General features: G+C 41.8%; 1 protein-coding gene across 7 annotated transcripts in view; it reads right to left on the reverse strand.

Annotated features, from left to right (window-relative positions):
- Positions 1–16,805, reverse strand: part of usp3 (ubiquitin specific peptidase 3) — a 156,862-nt gene that overhangs the window by 108,683 nt on the left and 31,374 nt on the right. For 6 of the 7 annotated variants that reach the window (XM_048520650.1, XM_048520644.2, XM_048520646.2 and 3 more), the window contains exon 2: positions 11,238–11,298. In XM_048520650.1, the coding sequence (XP_048376607.1) occupies positions 11,238–11,298 (61 nt within the window). Of the gene's footprint in view, positions 1–11,237; positions 11,299–15,625; positions 15,672–16,805 lie in introns of those variants that run through there. The other variant, XM_048520649.1, reaches the window with a different exon arrangement.

Consider the following 16,805-nt stretch of genomic DNA (forward strand, 5'->3'; position numbering starts at 1 on the left):
CAGGGAGAATGTGCAATCTCCACACAGATGGTTGACTGGGGCTGGAATTGAGCCTGAGCCCGGAATTGGGCCCCTGGTGCTGTGAGGCTGCAGTGCTAACCACTGAGCCACCATGCACTGTCTTACTGCTCAAACACAGCTCTGTTATAACAATACCAATTCTTAATATTAAAGCTCAGTCAAGAGACAGATATCAGTATAGATATAATGAAAACAATGCCCCTGTCTTACCTACTATTATGGATTTATAAAACCGCACGCCACATCCAGATTCCTAATAGAAACAGTTAAAGATGCCAAGCTGCAATATGTCTTCAGCACCCTTCAACAGAGGGGTCTATCTGCTCAAGGATAGATTTTCTGTTTGTGAACTGAGTGTTCTTGGTCAGATCCACCTATGTCAGGTGCTCAGACGGTAAGAGAGGGGCCAGAAAAACTGTCATCAAAACTCCAGGACAGTATGCAGAATGTGCTCCTGCTGCAAACGACGGGGTCAATGTCAGTGAGAATCTCCAGGACGTGAAGAGCCAACAAACCTTGCTCCTTGTATCAGAGGCCTCCAAGATAATCTTCCGGTCCAGGTTCTGCTCTATGCAGCAGGATGAGATGCGCTCACTTTTCTTTTTGCAGAAGGTGCACAAGGAAGTCTTTGTGTGCTGCAGCCTGAAGGAAAAAGATGGCTCGGTAACATCATCTTAGTCTGACAAAGGAATCTGCAAATCCTTTTATACCAGATTGTACAACATGAAGCCTACTGACACATGGCCTCCCAGTTGTTCCTGTCCTCTATCACGAAGGTCTTAGATGACAGCACACGGGAGAGCCTGGGCCAGCCGATATCCCTGGATGAGGTGACAATGGCCCTCGTGTCCTTTGAAAAGGATAAAACTCCTAGAAGTGACGGCTAACTGGCTGAGAGTTATATTCTGCTCTATGGGATTTGATTGGCCAGGGCCTGCCAGAGTTGTGACAGTATTCTTCTGGCAGGTACTATGAGAGAATACGTGAGGATAGGCGTCATCACCCTCAACTCCAAGGAGAAGGAGATGGAAGATATTTGAAATTGGTGACCAATTTCACTATTAAATGCAGACTACAAAATCCTGTCTAAGGTCATTACCAGCTGGGTCAGATCTGCTCTGGGAATGATAATTCACCCCACACTCCTCAGTGATATAATCACCCATATGCAGTGGAGTGGGCACCTGCCTCATTAGCCCAGACCAGGAGAAGGCCTTCCACAGGATATTGCACAGGTACTTGAGCGATGTTCTCTTTGAGGAGTATATTTGCAATTGGATCAGACTGCTCTACACCAACATCATTAATGCAGTCTCAAATCAATGCATGGGAATCAGAAAGCTTCCCACACAGATCTGGAATCAGAGGGCGGATTCTCTCTCCTGCCTGGTTTGTGTTGTATACAGCCTTTTGCCGAGTCCATCAGGAAGGATGCGAACCTGAGGGGGGTGACTATCCCAGGCAGGGCAGTCTTGCAGGTCAAAGCCTCCCCGTACATGGATCCTTTTCTGCTCAGATCCGCTGTCAGTGAGCAGACTCCTGACCATCTGCGACTAATTTGAACTTGCCTTGGGTGCTCAAGTAAATCAAGACTAAAACAAGGCTATGCCCTTTGGGATCCTTTATTCTCTTCATCAAGAGGGGCTGAAGCATTTGCCAAAACTTGGGAGAAGCATGTCACCAAAGGGAGGCAGAATCTAGGCAGGTGGCAGCACCAGTCCCTCTCCATTGCAAGTAAAAACCTAGTCATCTGGTGTGAGGTACTCAGTGTCGTATGTAGCACAGGTCTGGCCGATTCCCCAAACCTGTACCGCTGCAGTCACCTGGGTCGTCTTTCACTTAATTTGGAGGCCGAAGATGGACTGAGTCTGAAGGGATATTTACATATAAAGAACTGGAAAAAATAGAGGGGGAAACATACTCAATGCTACCATCACCTTGATAGCCACCGTTATGTGTGGCTCCGTCAAGCTGTACATAGACCCTCAGTATGCAAACACCAAGTGTCACTACTTAGTTAGGTTCTACCAGTCCCCACTGTTGTGCAGGATAGATTTGGCTTTATTGTCTTGGAATGCTCCGAGTAGTTGGACCATTCCATGGAGAAACTTGTAGTCAAGATGTGTTTTTCTTCACAAGACCATCAGGCAATAGTCAGCACAGTGTCCTTGAGATCCTTTGGTAAAAGGAGAGGGTGGGTCTTGTGGAGTGGTTCCCCGTGCAGACTGTCAAAGTCTCTTGGCAGAATGCCTCATCACCAGATCTTTCCAACAAGAACCTGAATATTGCTTGGCTGGTGGTGAGAAGGGCTCTGCCTGTGAGATCCTTCAAACATTCCTGGACACTCTGTGCCACCGCAGCTGCCCTCAAAGCAGCTGTGGAGGGATCGACACTGCCACACACCTCCTTCTGGGATGTGCCTATGCAAATGAAGTCTGGAGAGAGCGAAGATGCAGTTGCCTTTGTCAAGGTTCATCCCGAGCAGCTTCATGATGTGGGACTGCGTTCTACGGTCTGTTCCCCAGGACAAACACATCAATTACACTAAGAAGATCATGAACTTGGTGAAAGGCGCTCTATGGGCTGCCCGAAACTTGTTGGTCTTACTGATGAAAGAGTTGACCCCGACTGAGTGAAGAGGGCTGGCACATTCCAAGCTCGAGGTCTACGTGCTGAGGGACGCACCAAAGCTTGGGGCAGCCATCACAGAGCAGCAGTGGAGAAATATCAGTGTACGGTCCTTCTGCCGAAGTATAATGGTATAATGAGGGCCCATTCAGCCACAATGCCATGCGAAGGTTGCGGGAACAGCAACTCATATTCCGCTTGGGAACCCTGCAGCCCAATGGTATCAATGTGGATTTCACATGCTTCAAAATCTCCCCTCCACCCTACTGCATCCCCAAACCAGCCCAGCTCGTCCCCGGCTCCCTAACCTGTTCTTCCTCTCACCTATCCCCTCATCCCACCTCAATTTTCTACCTTCTAACCTCATCCTGCCCCCTTGACCTGTCCGTCCTCCCTGGACTGACCTATACCCTCCCTACCTACACATACTTCTGCAGGCTCCATCCCCAACCCTTTAACTTGTTTGTCCCCTCTCCACCTATCTTCTCCTCTATCCATCTTCGATCCCCCTCCCCCTCTCTCCCTATTTATTTCAGATCCCTCTCCCCATTCCCCCTTTTCTGATGAAGGATCTAGGCCTGAAACGTAAGTTTTTGTGCTCCTAAGATGCTGCTTGGCATGCTGTGTTCATCCAGTTCCACACTTTATCTCCATTCAGTAATTGGACACTGCCAATGCCTCAGATAAATGCCAAGGGTTTAATTGTAAATACAGAGAAAGGCTAATCCCAATTTTTTTTTCCTTCTCTGTAAATAAAGAGTATAGATCTGAACAGCTTCATTAACTACGAACGTACATAGAGGTTTCTTTCTATGAATAAAGTATGCTTTTGCAACATAAAAAAATTCTGGAAGAAGTCAGCTCAATCACCATGATTGATCAGCTGATTGAATAAAAACCAACAAACACTCACCCCCTCCCTCCCCAGTAGACACCAAATAATACACCACTGTAGTGTTTCCAGCCTTGATGTTGTCTACATGTATTCCAGTAAGGCTTCTGACAAGGTCCCTTATGGAAGGCTCATACAGGAAATCCATGGTGACTTCACTGCGTGAATTCAGAATTGGCTTGCTGGGACCTCTGCTGTTTGTGATACACATAAATGACTTGAATGTAGGTTTGTTGAGGGTGCTTTAGTACCTTTACAGACAGCACAAAGGTCAGTGGAGTTGTGGATAGTGTAGAAAGTTGTCTAAGGATATAGCAAGATATAGATCGGTTGCTGAAACAGACAGAGAAACGGCAGATGTTTAATCCATGTAAGTGCGAGGTGCTGCACTTTGAGAGATCAAATGCTAAGGAAAAGTATACAGTTAATGGCAGGATCCTGAACAGCATTGATGTAGAGGGATCTTGGTGTTCAAGTCTATAGCTCCCTGAAAGTAACCACGCAAATAGATAGGATGGTGAAGTTGGTATATGGCATGCTTGTGTTTATTGGTCAGGAAATTGAGTACAAGAGTCATGTTGCAGCTTTATAAAACTTTGGTAGGCCACACTCATATGTAGAGTTTAATTCTGGTCACCACATTACAGGAAGGATGTGGAGGCTTTGGTGCAGAAAGAATTTATGAGAATGCTGCCTGGGTTAGAGGGTATGAATTCTAAGGGGAGGCCAGAAAAATTCAGGTTGTTTTCTCTGGAGCGATAGAGGCAAAGGGGATGACATGATATAATTATAAAATTATGAGATGCACTAATAGGGCTAACATTTGGAATCTTTCCCCTCTTTCCCCTGCAAAAGTTGAATTACTAAAACTCAGTAACGTGCATTTAAGATGAGGGGCGAAAGTCCAAAGGAGATATGAGGGGCAAGTACACAGTAGTAAGAGTGTGCAACACACTGCTGGGGTTGTGGCGGAGGCAAGTATGACTGGGATATTTAACAGACTTTTTAAATCATCACATGAATGTGCAAGGAATGGAGGGATATGGGCCAAGGGCAGGCAGAAGGGATGAGTTTAATTTGGTGTCATGATTGGCCAAAGGGCCCATTCCTATACTGTACAGTTTTATGTTTTAATGGCAAGGGGGTTGCAAACAGGAAGTAGAGGAAAGGTTATTTGTAAAGTATCCTTGGCAAACTTTGATTTGTCCACTAGCCTAAGCTTACTTTGCAAACGGATGGAATATTGGTATATTTTGAACAGAATGAATTCCTTTAATAAAAAACGAACAGCACAGGAACACTAACATATCAATTCCATAATACCACAAAGGACCTCAAAACCAAAAAGCCTCTAGATAAAGAAAACAATGCCCAGCTCAAACAGTACAATATGTCATTGATGCTAGGAGCTAGTTCTCAAAATAATTTCATAAACAAAGATTTTCTGCATCAACAGGAGTCAGACTAAAATTTTTAAAAAAGACTTTAACTTATTCTTATTTCAGTTCCTGCACAGTTGATACCCAGTGCATTTTACTTGCTTGACTTACACGTAACATACATCGTACACTTTTTAAATATCTATTTGTAGGATTACGGGCATCCCTAGCCGGCCAGAGCTTATTGCTGATCTGACCTTGATAAGGTGACGGTGAACTGCCTTCTTGAACTGCTGCAGTCCACCTACTGAGAGTTGGCCCACAATGCCATTAGGAAGCAAATTCCACGATTTAAACCCAGCAACAGTGAAGAAACGGTGATACATTTCCAAGTCAGCTTGGAAGGGAACTTGAAGGTGATGTTCCCATGTATCTGCTGCTTTTCGCCCTCTAGATATAAGTGGTTGCGAGTTGAAAGATGCTGTCTGAGGACCTTTGGTGAATTTCTGCAATGTATCATGTAGACAGTACACACTCCCATTGCTGAGTGTCAGCAGTGGAAGGAGTAGATGTTTGTGGATGTGGTGTCAATTTAGTGGGTTGCTTTGTCCATGGTATTGTTAAGCTCGAGTGTTGTTGGACTGTACCCATCCATGCAAGTGGGGAGTATTCCATCATGCTCTTGCAGATAATGGATATGGCCTTGGGGAAATCAGGTGATGAGTCACTATTCACCCCAGTATTCCTAGTCTCTGACTTGTAGCAAAGTGTGGAGCTGATGAACACAGCAGGCCAAGCAGCATCTCAGGTGCACAAAAGCTGCCGTTTCGGGCCTAGACCCTTCATCAGACCCTCTCTGATGAAGGGTCTAGGCCTGAAGTGTCAGCTTTTGTGCTCCTGAGATGCTGCTTGGCCTGCTGTGTTCATCCAGCTCCACGCTCTTATCTTGGATTCTCCAGCATCTGCAATTCCCATTATCTCTGACTTTAGCCACTGTTTTTGTAGTGAGCCCAACTGAGCTTCTGGTCAACGAAAGCCCCCAGGGTGTTGACAGTGGGAAACTCAGTGATGCTAACACCATTGAATGTCAAACGGGCAGTGGTAAAATTGTCTGTCATTTGTGTGGTGCAAATATTATGCACTATTTATCATCCCAATCCAGAATACTCCCCAGACCTTGTTGCATTTGAACATGGATGGCGTCTGTATCTGAGGAGTCATGAACAGTCCTGAACATTGTGCAATCATTGGCGAAAACCCTCAGATCTGATTTTATGATGGAGGGGAGAAGCAGTTGAAGATGGTTAGGCTAAGGACACCACCCTTAGGAATTACTGCAGAGATGCCTTAGATCTGAGATGACCAACTTCAAACCACCATAATTATTTTCCTACGTTCCAGCGGACCACCGGACAGTTCGCCCCACGATACCCATTGATTTCAGTTTCGCAAGGGTTCCATGATGCCACATTCATTCAAATGCAGCCTGGTGTCAAGGACTGTCACTCTCACCTCGCCTCTGGAATTCAGCTCTTTTGTCTATATTTGAACCTAGGCTGTAATGAGATCGGGAGCCGAGTGTCACTGAGCAGGTTATTACAGAGCAGGTGCTGTTTGATAGCACTGCTGATGACACTTTCCACCATTTTACTGATGGAGAGTCGACTGATGGGGTGGTAATTGGTGGGGTTGGATTTGTCCTACTTTGTGTGCAGAACATACTTCGGCAATTTTCCACATTGGCGGGTAGATACGATGTTGGAACTGTACTCGAACAGTTTGGTTTGGGGAGCAGTGAGTTTTGGAGCACAGGTCTTCAGTACTATTGCCAGAATGTTGTCAGGTCCCGTAGCCTTTTGCAATATCCAGTGTCTCTAATTGCTTTTTAATATCATGTGCAGTGATTTGAACCAACTGAACACATATCTGTAAAGTTGGGAACACTGGAGGAGGTGCAGTTGGATTACCTACTTGGCACTATCGGCTCAAGAAAGGACATTGGGGCAAACTCTGGCAGTTGGAGGCACATGAGGCAAAGAAAGATTGTTGCAGTTGTTGGAGGACAGTCATCTCAGCTCCAGGATCTGTTTGCAGGAGTAGTCAGGGTAGCGTCCTAGGAACAACTATCTTCAGCGGCTTCATCATTGACCTTCCCTTCATAATAAGGTCAGAAGTAGGGGTGTTCGCTGATGATTGCACAATGTTCAGGACTGTCCATGACTCCTCAGATACTGAAGCAGTCGATGTTCAAATGCAAATATATCGAACAATATCCAGTTTAGGCTGACAAGTGGCAAGTAACATTAGTGCCATACAAGTGCCAGATTATGAGCACCACCCCTCGACATTCAATGGTATTACCATCACTGAATCTCCCACTAATCAACATCCTGGGGGTTATCATTGACCAGAAACTCAACTGGACTCACCACATAAACACAGTGGTTACAAAAACAGGTAACTCACCTCCTGATTCCCCAAGGCCTGTCCACCATCTACGAAGCACAAGTCAGCAGTGTGATGGAAAAATCCCCACATCTCTGGATGAATGCAGCCCTGACAAAACTCCAGACGCTTGACACCATCCAGGACAAGGCAGCCCATTTGACTGGTCCTACATCCAGAAGCCTCCATTCCCTCCTCCAATGCTCAGTAGCAGTGCATGCCATCTAAAAGATGCACCGAATATTGAACAGTGCAGGCCCTTTGGCCCAGGATATTGTGCCGACCTATTATCGTACTAAGATCAAACTATCCTGCATACCTTACATTTTACTATCCTCAATGTGCCTATCCAAGAGTCGCATAAAAGTCTCGAAAGTATCTGACTCCACTACCACTGTTGATAGTATATTCCACGTGCCCACCACTCTCTCAGTAAAGAACCTACCTCTGACATCTCCACTATACCTTCTTCCAATCACCTTAAAATTATGTCCCCTCATAATAGTAATTTCTGCCCTGGGAAATAGTCTCTGACTATTCACTCTATCTATGCCTCTCATCACCTTGTACACCTCTATCAAGTCACCTCTCATCCTTCTTCACCCCAATATAAAAAAGTCCTAGGTCCCTCAACCTTTCCTCATAAGACCTGCCCTCCAGTCAAAGCAGCATCCTGGTAAATCTCCTCTGCACCCTCTCTAAAGCTTCTTATAATGAGGTGGCCCGAATTGAGCACAACATTCCAAGTGTGGTCTAACCTCACGGCTCAATCTCAATTCCCCTGCCAATGAAAGCCAACACTCCATACGCCTTCTTTACAACCCTATCAACTTGGGTGCAACTTTGAGTGATATAAAGGACATGGAGCCCCAAGATCCTGCTGTTCCTCCATACTGCCGAGAATCCTACAATTAACCCTGTATTCTACATTCAAATTCAACCTTCCAAAATGAATCACTTCACACTTTTCTGGGTTGACTTCCATCTGCCACTTCTTTGACCAGCTCTGCATCCTGTCAAAGTCCCGCTGCAGCCAAAATTACCGGCCCACACTTCCACTTCCTCATCCAAATCATTTATAAAGGTCACAAAGAACAAAGGTCCCAGAACAGATCCCTGCGGAACACCACAAGTCACCAAGCACCAGGCTGAATACTTTCCATTTATTACCACGCTCTGTCTTCTGTTGGACAGCCAGTTTTGTATCCAGTCAGCCAAAATTTCCCTGAATCCCATGTCTCCTTACTTCCTGAATGAGCCTACCATGTGGAACGTTATCAAATGCCTTGCTGAAATCCATATATACCACATCCACTGCTCTACCTTCATTGATATGTTTTGTCACATCCTCAAAGAATTCAATAAGGCTTGTGAGGCAATGACCTGCCCCTCTCAAAGCCATGCTGACTATTTCTAATCAAATTGCACTTTTCCAAATACTCATAAATACTATCTCTCAGAATCCTCCAATAATTTGCCCACCACAGAAGACAGGCTCACCGGTTTTTCCAGGATTATTCCTATTCTCTTTCTTGAGCAAGGGAATGACATTTGCCACCTCCCAATCTTCTGGTACTATTCCAGTGGACTGAGAGGACGCAAAGATCATTGCCAAAGGGGCAGCAATCTCTTCCCTCGCTTCCTGTAGTAACCTTGGGTATAACCTGTCTGGCCCAGGGGACTTATCAATCCTCATGTTTTTCTAGCACATCCTCCTCCCTAACATCAACCTGTTTCAGCATATCTGCGCGTTTCATGCAGTCCTCAGAAACGTCAAGATCCCTCTCACTGGTGAATACTGAGGCAAAGTATTCATTAAGGACCACCCCTACCACCTCTGACTCCGTGCACAAATTCCCTCCACTATCCGATTGGCCCTACCCTCACACTGGCCATCCTCTTGTTCTTGAGGTAAGTATAGGACGCCTTGCAGCTTTCCTTGATCCTACTCAAAGTTTTCTCATACCCGCTTCTAGCTCTCCTAAGTCTATTCTTGAGTTCCTTCCTGGCTATAGAGTAGACCTCTAGAAATACAAAAATCCTCACAAACTGGGCAGAACTTACATTGTTAATGTTACAGCGCTGGAGAATGTGATCAAACTGAGACCAAGGGCGTAAGTACATCATTCCTTGAAAGTGGCGTCACAGGTCAGCAGGCTGGTGAAGGAGGCAGTTGGCATACTTGCTTTCAATCATAACACGGAATACTAGCATTGGGACATTACATTATGACTGTACAGGGTATTGCTAAGATGAAATTTGGAGTAATACATATGATTCTGGTCACCCTGCTATTGGACTTACGTTATTAAACTGGAAAGAGCACAAAGAGGATTCACAAAGATGTCACCGAGGCTGGAGGGTTTGAGTTAAGGGGAGGCTGGGACTTTTTAACCTTGGAGCCAAGGACGTTTATAAAGCCATGAGGGGCGTAAATAAAGTGACTAGCTAAAGTCTTTTCCCCAGGGCAGGGGATCCAAAAGGGCATAGGTTTAAGGTGAGAAGGGAAAGGTTTAAAACAGACCTAAGGGGCAACTTTTTCACACAGAGGGTAGTTTGTATGAGGAACAAGGAAGTAGTAGATGCAGGTACTGTTACAACATTTAAAATACATCCAGACAGGTACATCGATGAGAAAGTTTTAGATGGAGATGGGTCAAATGCAGCGAAACGGAACTAGTTATGTTTAGGAAGCCCTGTCAGCATGGACGAGTTGGGCTAAAAGGTCTGTTTCTGCGCTGTATGACTGACTCTAACAGAAAGCGTTTCTCCCTGCCTACTTATTTACGCTAATCATATTTATAGACATCTATTATGTTCTTCTCTCAATCTCTTCTGTTCTAAGAGAAACAACTGCAGTCTGTCTAATCCCTTTTCGTAACTAAAATGATCCAGCTCAAGCAATATCCCAGTGAAACTGCTCTGCATGCTCTCCTGTGTTACTACATCCACCACATTACATCAGTAACCATGGATATGTTACATTTCTCTTGATATTTCCTGTAACCAACCTATTCAGAGTTGTCATTACTAGTTTCTGGATCAAGTGGTACTTCAATGCTGCTTCAGATGTAGTGACATGAGCACTGTGCCACAAGAGGCTTCAGCTGCTTCATCATCTAAGTCATTAATATATATTGTAAATAGCCAATTCCCCAGCTTTGACCTTTAACAGCCTGCCAATGTTCACATCTCACCTACCACTACTTTATTTCTTGTCAGGGAATCAACTGAGATAAATATCACTCCAAACTCCCCTTTATCTACCCTACCAGGTACCCTCAGAATATTTATTATCAGATTGTTTCAAAAATGAAACCATGTTGAAATTGCCTGGCCATACAATGATTTTCTAAAGGCACTGAAACTTCCTTAATAATAGATTTCAGAATTTTCCTAATGGCTTTATCTGCAGTCCCTTGTTTTCTCTAACTTTCATTTTCTATATAACAATATTAAATTCAGTACTATCCAATTCATTGCGACCACTGTAAAATCCAGATAATTTTGGATTTTGAATATGTCCCACATATTCACATAAATTTTAGAACTCAAAAGACATAGGTCACAGGTTTTGGATTTAAAAAAAAAACAAATATTAATATAAACTACATTTACACTCAATGGAGAGTACTCCAGTAGTGTTTCTGCATCATACCATATTATGTTTTAAAAAAACTGCTGTGCTGCTCATTATCAATATTTAAAGATTATTATAGGCATTCTAATAACTGCAAGTGTTTGTCATGCAGAATTGAACAACATTACCTGCCGATCTTTATACAACACTATCACTAAAGAATTATGAAGTGCGACAATCAGTCTAAGCTTATCTTTATGACAGCCTAAGACTGAGTACAATATTAGCATACCTTCCACAATGAACACTTGAACACATTAGACAGACCCATGGGCTTTTGTTGGAGCGACAAACTGCAAAACAAAATAAAAGGTAATTATTTTATTTTCAGAATTAAATATCTTCAGTGGTTTTACTTCTTTCGGCATATGAAAAAAGTCCTTGTCCATTGAATTATTATTGCTATTGCCATGCAAAGTTCCCTTTCATTGTCAACTGCTGTAAATGTGTTGTTCAGGCTATGGTATAAAAATTTAGAAACTGCAGTAGAGAATTCAGACAACCACAGTAGTTCATGTTGTCATGAAAGTCACTTTTAAGGAAACATTTTACAAAGGCATCAAATTACTGAACTTCAGTGTTGTGAACCAAACTAAACCCCCTCAAAATATATTAAGATGTCCTAGACTCTAACTTTTCTTACATTAAATGTAAGGTCCTGTATTCTAAATGCAATTAGATTTGTCAAACTACTCAATTTTAAGCAAAACACACTTTGTTTTTACACTGCAGTTATAACACAAAATAAAAAGAATTGGCATAACTAGCTCTATTGAAATGCTTAATAAAGTGATAGATAAGTTAACTAATTAACTGTTCCAATAAAGTAACACCCCATAAACATGCTCTTGGCAAAAGTAAATTCAGTGAAATAAATTGTCTCACATGTAATTCTAGCAGCAAGAGAACTCCAGCTTTTAGCTGTAACCGAGAGGGGAATAAAAGCTTCAACATCCAGCTTCAAGATGTCTGCAAGTGCAGAAAGCTACAGCTTAAAAATCCTTAATTAAAAACTGAAGGAACTATGGATGCTGTTGGGAGAAATCAGTCAATATTTTGAATCGGGTGACTCTTCCTCAAAACTCAGATGCTGCCAGAACTTTTCCAGCAGTTTATGCCTTTGCTTCTGATCTACAGCATACCAGTTATTTTGGTTTTTATTTAGTACTTAACTCAATGCCACTTCCCTTCTCAGTCTGCCCACCTCAAAGAATTTCTGAACCTGTCTCCAATGAGGGTTTCTGTTACAATCTTTTGTCTTGTTCACCATCATTAATTTCACTGTCACTCCTGATATTTGACAAGACATTTGCTAAAACTTGTTTCTACAGCCACATCACATTCCTTTCTGATGAAGGATCTAGGCCCGAAACGTCAGCTTTCCTGCTGTGTTCATCCAGCTCTACACCATGTTATCTCACATTCCTTCCTCCTGCCTCCAACTTACTTAGAGTCTCCCTACATGGATTCCAACTCAAGTTTCATCCTTCATGCTTTGAATTCATAAAGGATCATAGGTATCTTTGCAACGTTCAAAGATTCACAGACCCATGCTCTCACTCCATCCTGAGATCCACACTCAGTATCATGCTTCATCACATGCACACAAAATCCTGGCTCTACGGGAGCTTGATCCGATCCATTCACGCTGTTTCTATTGTTCCAACTTTGGCTTCTTTTCCAAAGGCCTCACAAGCTGTTTACTCCATTGACTTTAAGCAGGCCATTCACGACCTCTGTCTCAACCTTTCTTCATTAAAAGAGAGACCAGGACAAAATATACTTTAAGCCATTGTATCAAATCTTCCCCTTAAAAAAAATTAAGCATACAAAGATAGCTTCATTTTTAAAAACCTCTACCCTTACACTATTAGTCCAGTACAACACACATACATTACTGACATCTAAGCATGCAAACATTCACTATTACAGTCCATTTCTTCCTGCCATCAAATGCCTCCATCTTCCTTCAAGTCAAGACAATGTTTTGGCAATTACATTTTTTCGTTCTGCTGCATGTGTCTTTTACAAACTGAATGGCTGCAATAAGTTCAATCTAAACAGTCTGGTATTTTATCCTTTAAATTTTTTAACCAAAACTTAAGGGGTTACGATCAATACATACAATTATCAACATTACTAGAATTATAAAAGTTGAAAAGTTGCATTGCCAACAAACTCAAAAGTCTCCTTCTCAATTGTGGAATATTTTTGTTGATGATTATTCAAATTTTGTGTAAAAATACCCAATCGTCTATCTCCTCATCATTTTCTTGCAGGAGTACAGCACCAACACCCACATGACTCGCATCAATAGCCACTCCGAATGACACTGTATAATTAGGTGTGGGGCTAACACTGGGGCAGCATCTCACATAATTTATTAGGCTGTAAAATGCCTTCAGACTTTTACAAAGGATGTTGATCTCTCCCATAACTAAAACCGAGACACCCAGAGGGGAGCACCTCTCCTTATAATCTGTTAAAGGAAGTGTGAAAATGGTATAGCCTGCCTCTCATCTGTTATAAAAAGAGAAAGTTAACTGAAATGAACTCCTAATAGTCACTCTATAATCAACAAGTAACAAATTTAACAGTGAACAAATTAATAGAACTAACATACCGAATAATTCCCCCTTAACCACCAACTATTCCTAAATAAAAAAACTCTAATTGAATGCTGTTCCAGTAAAAACAAACCCCACCAATATACCAAATTTTACAAAAAAATCTTAATCTCCAAAACTGCAGCTAGGTACATCTTACAGAATGCATTGCATCCTCTCCACTGATCGTCAGTCAGGAACGCCTTTCTCAATCAACTTCCTGAGTCAGGAATATTAGCTAAGAGTGACTTCTAGTTAGATGACAGCTGTTCTGAGCACTTAGAGGATTCTGAGAAAGCCAGTGATCTTCTCTGGAGAGCTTATGGGTTGTTAACTCTACTAGATGAAAGTTGTGATCAGTGACTGAAAGAGCCATTATTACACAAGGCACACCAAATTCAACACCCAATACTCATACTCACTGTCTTCGAGTCCTAAAACCAACTTGGAATTAGAGATTTTGATCCCTCCAAGAGCCCCAGTTTGTTATGGACTAGGCCAAACCCTTGAAAATAATGTTGGGGTTCAGGCTATATTAACATTTCTTATTTTAGAGGCAAGTGAAATGTTTAACAAAACAACAGATACATTAACCATTCCATTATGATAATATCGCAGAACACACCCAGGGCAAAAGCAAATTCAGTAAAATATAATCTCATATGCAATTCTAACAGCAGGAAGAGAATTCCTGTAAGCTCAAGACAGCAGCAACTGCGGAAAGTTAAAATAAGAAATCTTTGTCCTGCAGGACGTTCAGTCTACTTCTATTGTTCAAATTTTTAAAAAAAAACCCAAGACCTCACAAGCTGTTTAACTCTATTGACTTTCAGCAGACCATTCAAACTTGTCTCAACCTTTCTTCAAAAATAAAAGACAAAATACAACTCTTAAAGCCATAATATCGTCACAACAGCAACACACAGACTTCAAATGTGATACAGCACTTAATAGTTATTTAAAAGATCTTCAGGATGACAGCAAGGCATTTCTGGTAACATTAAAGAGTCAGCTTGCTAGTCAAACACACTTGAACACCTTGTTAAATTCTTTGTTGAGCTGAGTATTACGTAACTAATTTGACATCACACTTTTAATATGAAAAACATTCCACATGACCCAGAACTATGATCAAAACAAAATTATTTTAATTTATTACACTGTAGTAATAAGTGAAAGATAGTTTCAATATATAAACGACAAACAGGATAACTACACTCGATCACATTTCCAAGCATTTAAGGTAACAAACTGCACATTGTTTTGTTGAAGTACTTTTGAACTTAACGTTGGCATGAGATGTCCGTGGTGGTCTTGCAAGTTTATGTGCTGAGCTTCTCAACTCCTTGATTATGTTGCTATATTTGCATTTGATGGCAACCAAAATCAATGCGCAGTAATATTAAGTGACAATGGAATTGTACTACGTCTACATAAAAATTTCAGCATTCTTGTGCATAGTTAGTACTGCTGTTGCACCTAAAAATTTTTTAATGAAATGAAAATTTCTCAAAATTTCTTTACTTTTGATTCAAAGGGCTGTTTCCTTTCAAACAGCAAGGATCAAAACAAACAAGTGTTTCACTAACCCAACGTCGTCGCAAAGCTGCTTCTGCTTTTGAGAGATGAAAGAACAAGATTTAAGAACATTAGGTTAGGTTGAAAATGCACAGTTCCAAAAATAATTTAAATTATACTCCAAAAATCAGATTTGTGAGGATTATTTCTGAATCCTGCAAACCACTGATATATGGCAAACGCAGAATGCTGGACAAACTCAGGAGGTCTGGCAGCATCTGTGGGGAGCGAAACAGATTTAACGTTTTGAGCCCAGTATGGCTCTTCTTCAGAACTGAAACCATATGGCAAGATGTTAGTGAGTACTCAGCATCTACTCACAAGAACACTTGACCTTGGATGGATCACAATCAACAGAAATCCAGTTATCAGCCACGCGCGCGCGCACACACACACACACACACACACACACACACAAAGCATTAAAGAAACTTACAGAGTGTTCCACATTCATTGTGTACTAACATGGCACTGTACCAAGATACGCACAAACATACGTAATTTTATCATTCCACCTTCTAACTTATCCCCACACATTCCCCATGCTCAAGACCTATAACAACTAAGTTTTGAAGAATGTGGGAGGATCTCAGAAACCTATAAGATTCGTATAGGAATTGATAGGGTAAAGAAGTTCTCAATGACTAGGAGTATAGAACCAGAGGTCACAGACTAAGGATACGGGGTAGGCCATTTTATAACTGAGACGAGAAGAAAATTCTTCACCCAGAGCGTGATGAACTTGCAGAACTACCTGCCACAGAAAGGAGTTGAGGCCAAACACAACGTTTTGAAGAAGGAGTTAGATATAGCTCTTAAGGCTAAAGGCAAAGGGTATGGGAAGAAAGCTGGAACAAGATACTGAGCAGGTTCAGCCGTGATACTGAATGGCAAAACAAGCTCAAAGAGCCTACCAGACTCCTATTTTCTATGTTTAATCTTTTCCAATGCTGATAAAAGGTCACTAACTTGAAACATCTCTCTTCACAGAGGCTGAGCATTTCCAGCACTTGCTGCATTTATTTAATGTTTACAGCAGAGTGGGATCCAAAACAATGCTCAAGTATAGACATTTCTGGATAATAGCTAAACTTTCAATCAGCCATCAAGGGCTGCTGTTAATTATTGCCGAAATGTAACAGCCTTTAAATATTTACCAGCCATCAAAAATTTCCAACACATTTGACTACTCTTTTTCAGTATTATCTATTCAACCACCATGTATGACTGGTGACAGGACTGCAGAAATGAATTTCTGTGGGACAAAGACTGAGCGGAATTGATTCGGAGTAAAAATATATTTAAAGAGTAAATAAAAATCAAGTCAACTAGTTTCAGCTCCAGTTTCAATATCTATATGTACGAATGCATTGAATATCTAAACCAACGTGCTTTTCTGAAATCTTATCGCAATCAAGACAATAATTGACTTGAATTTCAACAGATCATTGCAGATTTTAAATGTCAAGACTCTGGAGCCTATTTGTGTTTCAAATTGATATTTGAATGAAGCCCAGTGCACATCTCTTAGATGTAGTTTCAGATTTGATTTTGGTTTCCACCAATAATTCCACATCTATTTCAGTTGCAAAATGTTTTGCAACAATTCACTTGCA

Source organism: Stegostoma tigrinum, chromosome 36, assembly GCF_030684315.1.
Source record: "Stegostoma tigrinum isolate sSteTig4 chromosome 36, sSteTig4.hap1, whole genome shotgun sequence".
Classification (NCBI taxonomy): domain Eukaryota; kingdom Metazoa; phylum Chordata; class Chondrichthyes; order Orectolobiformes; family Stegostomatidae; genus Stegostoma; species Stegostoma tigrinum.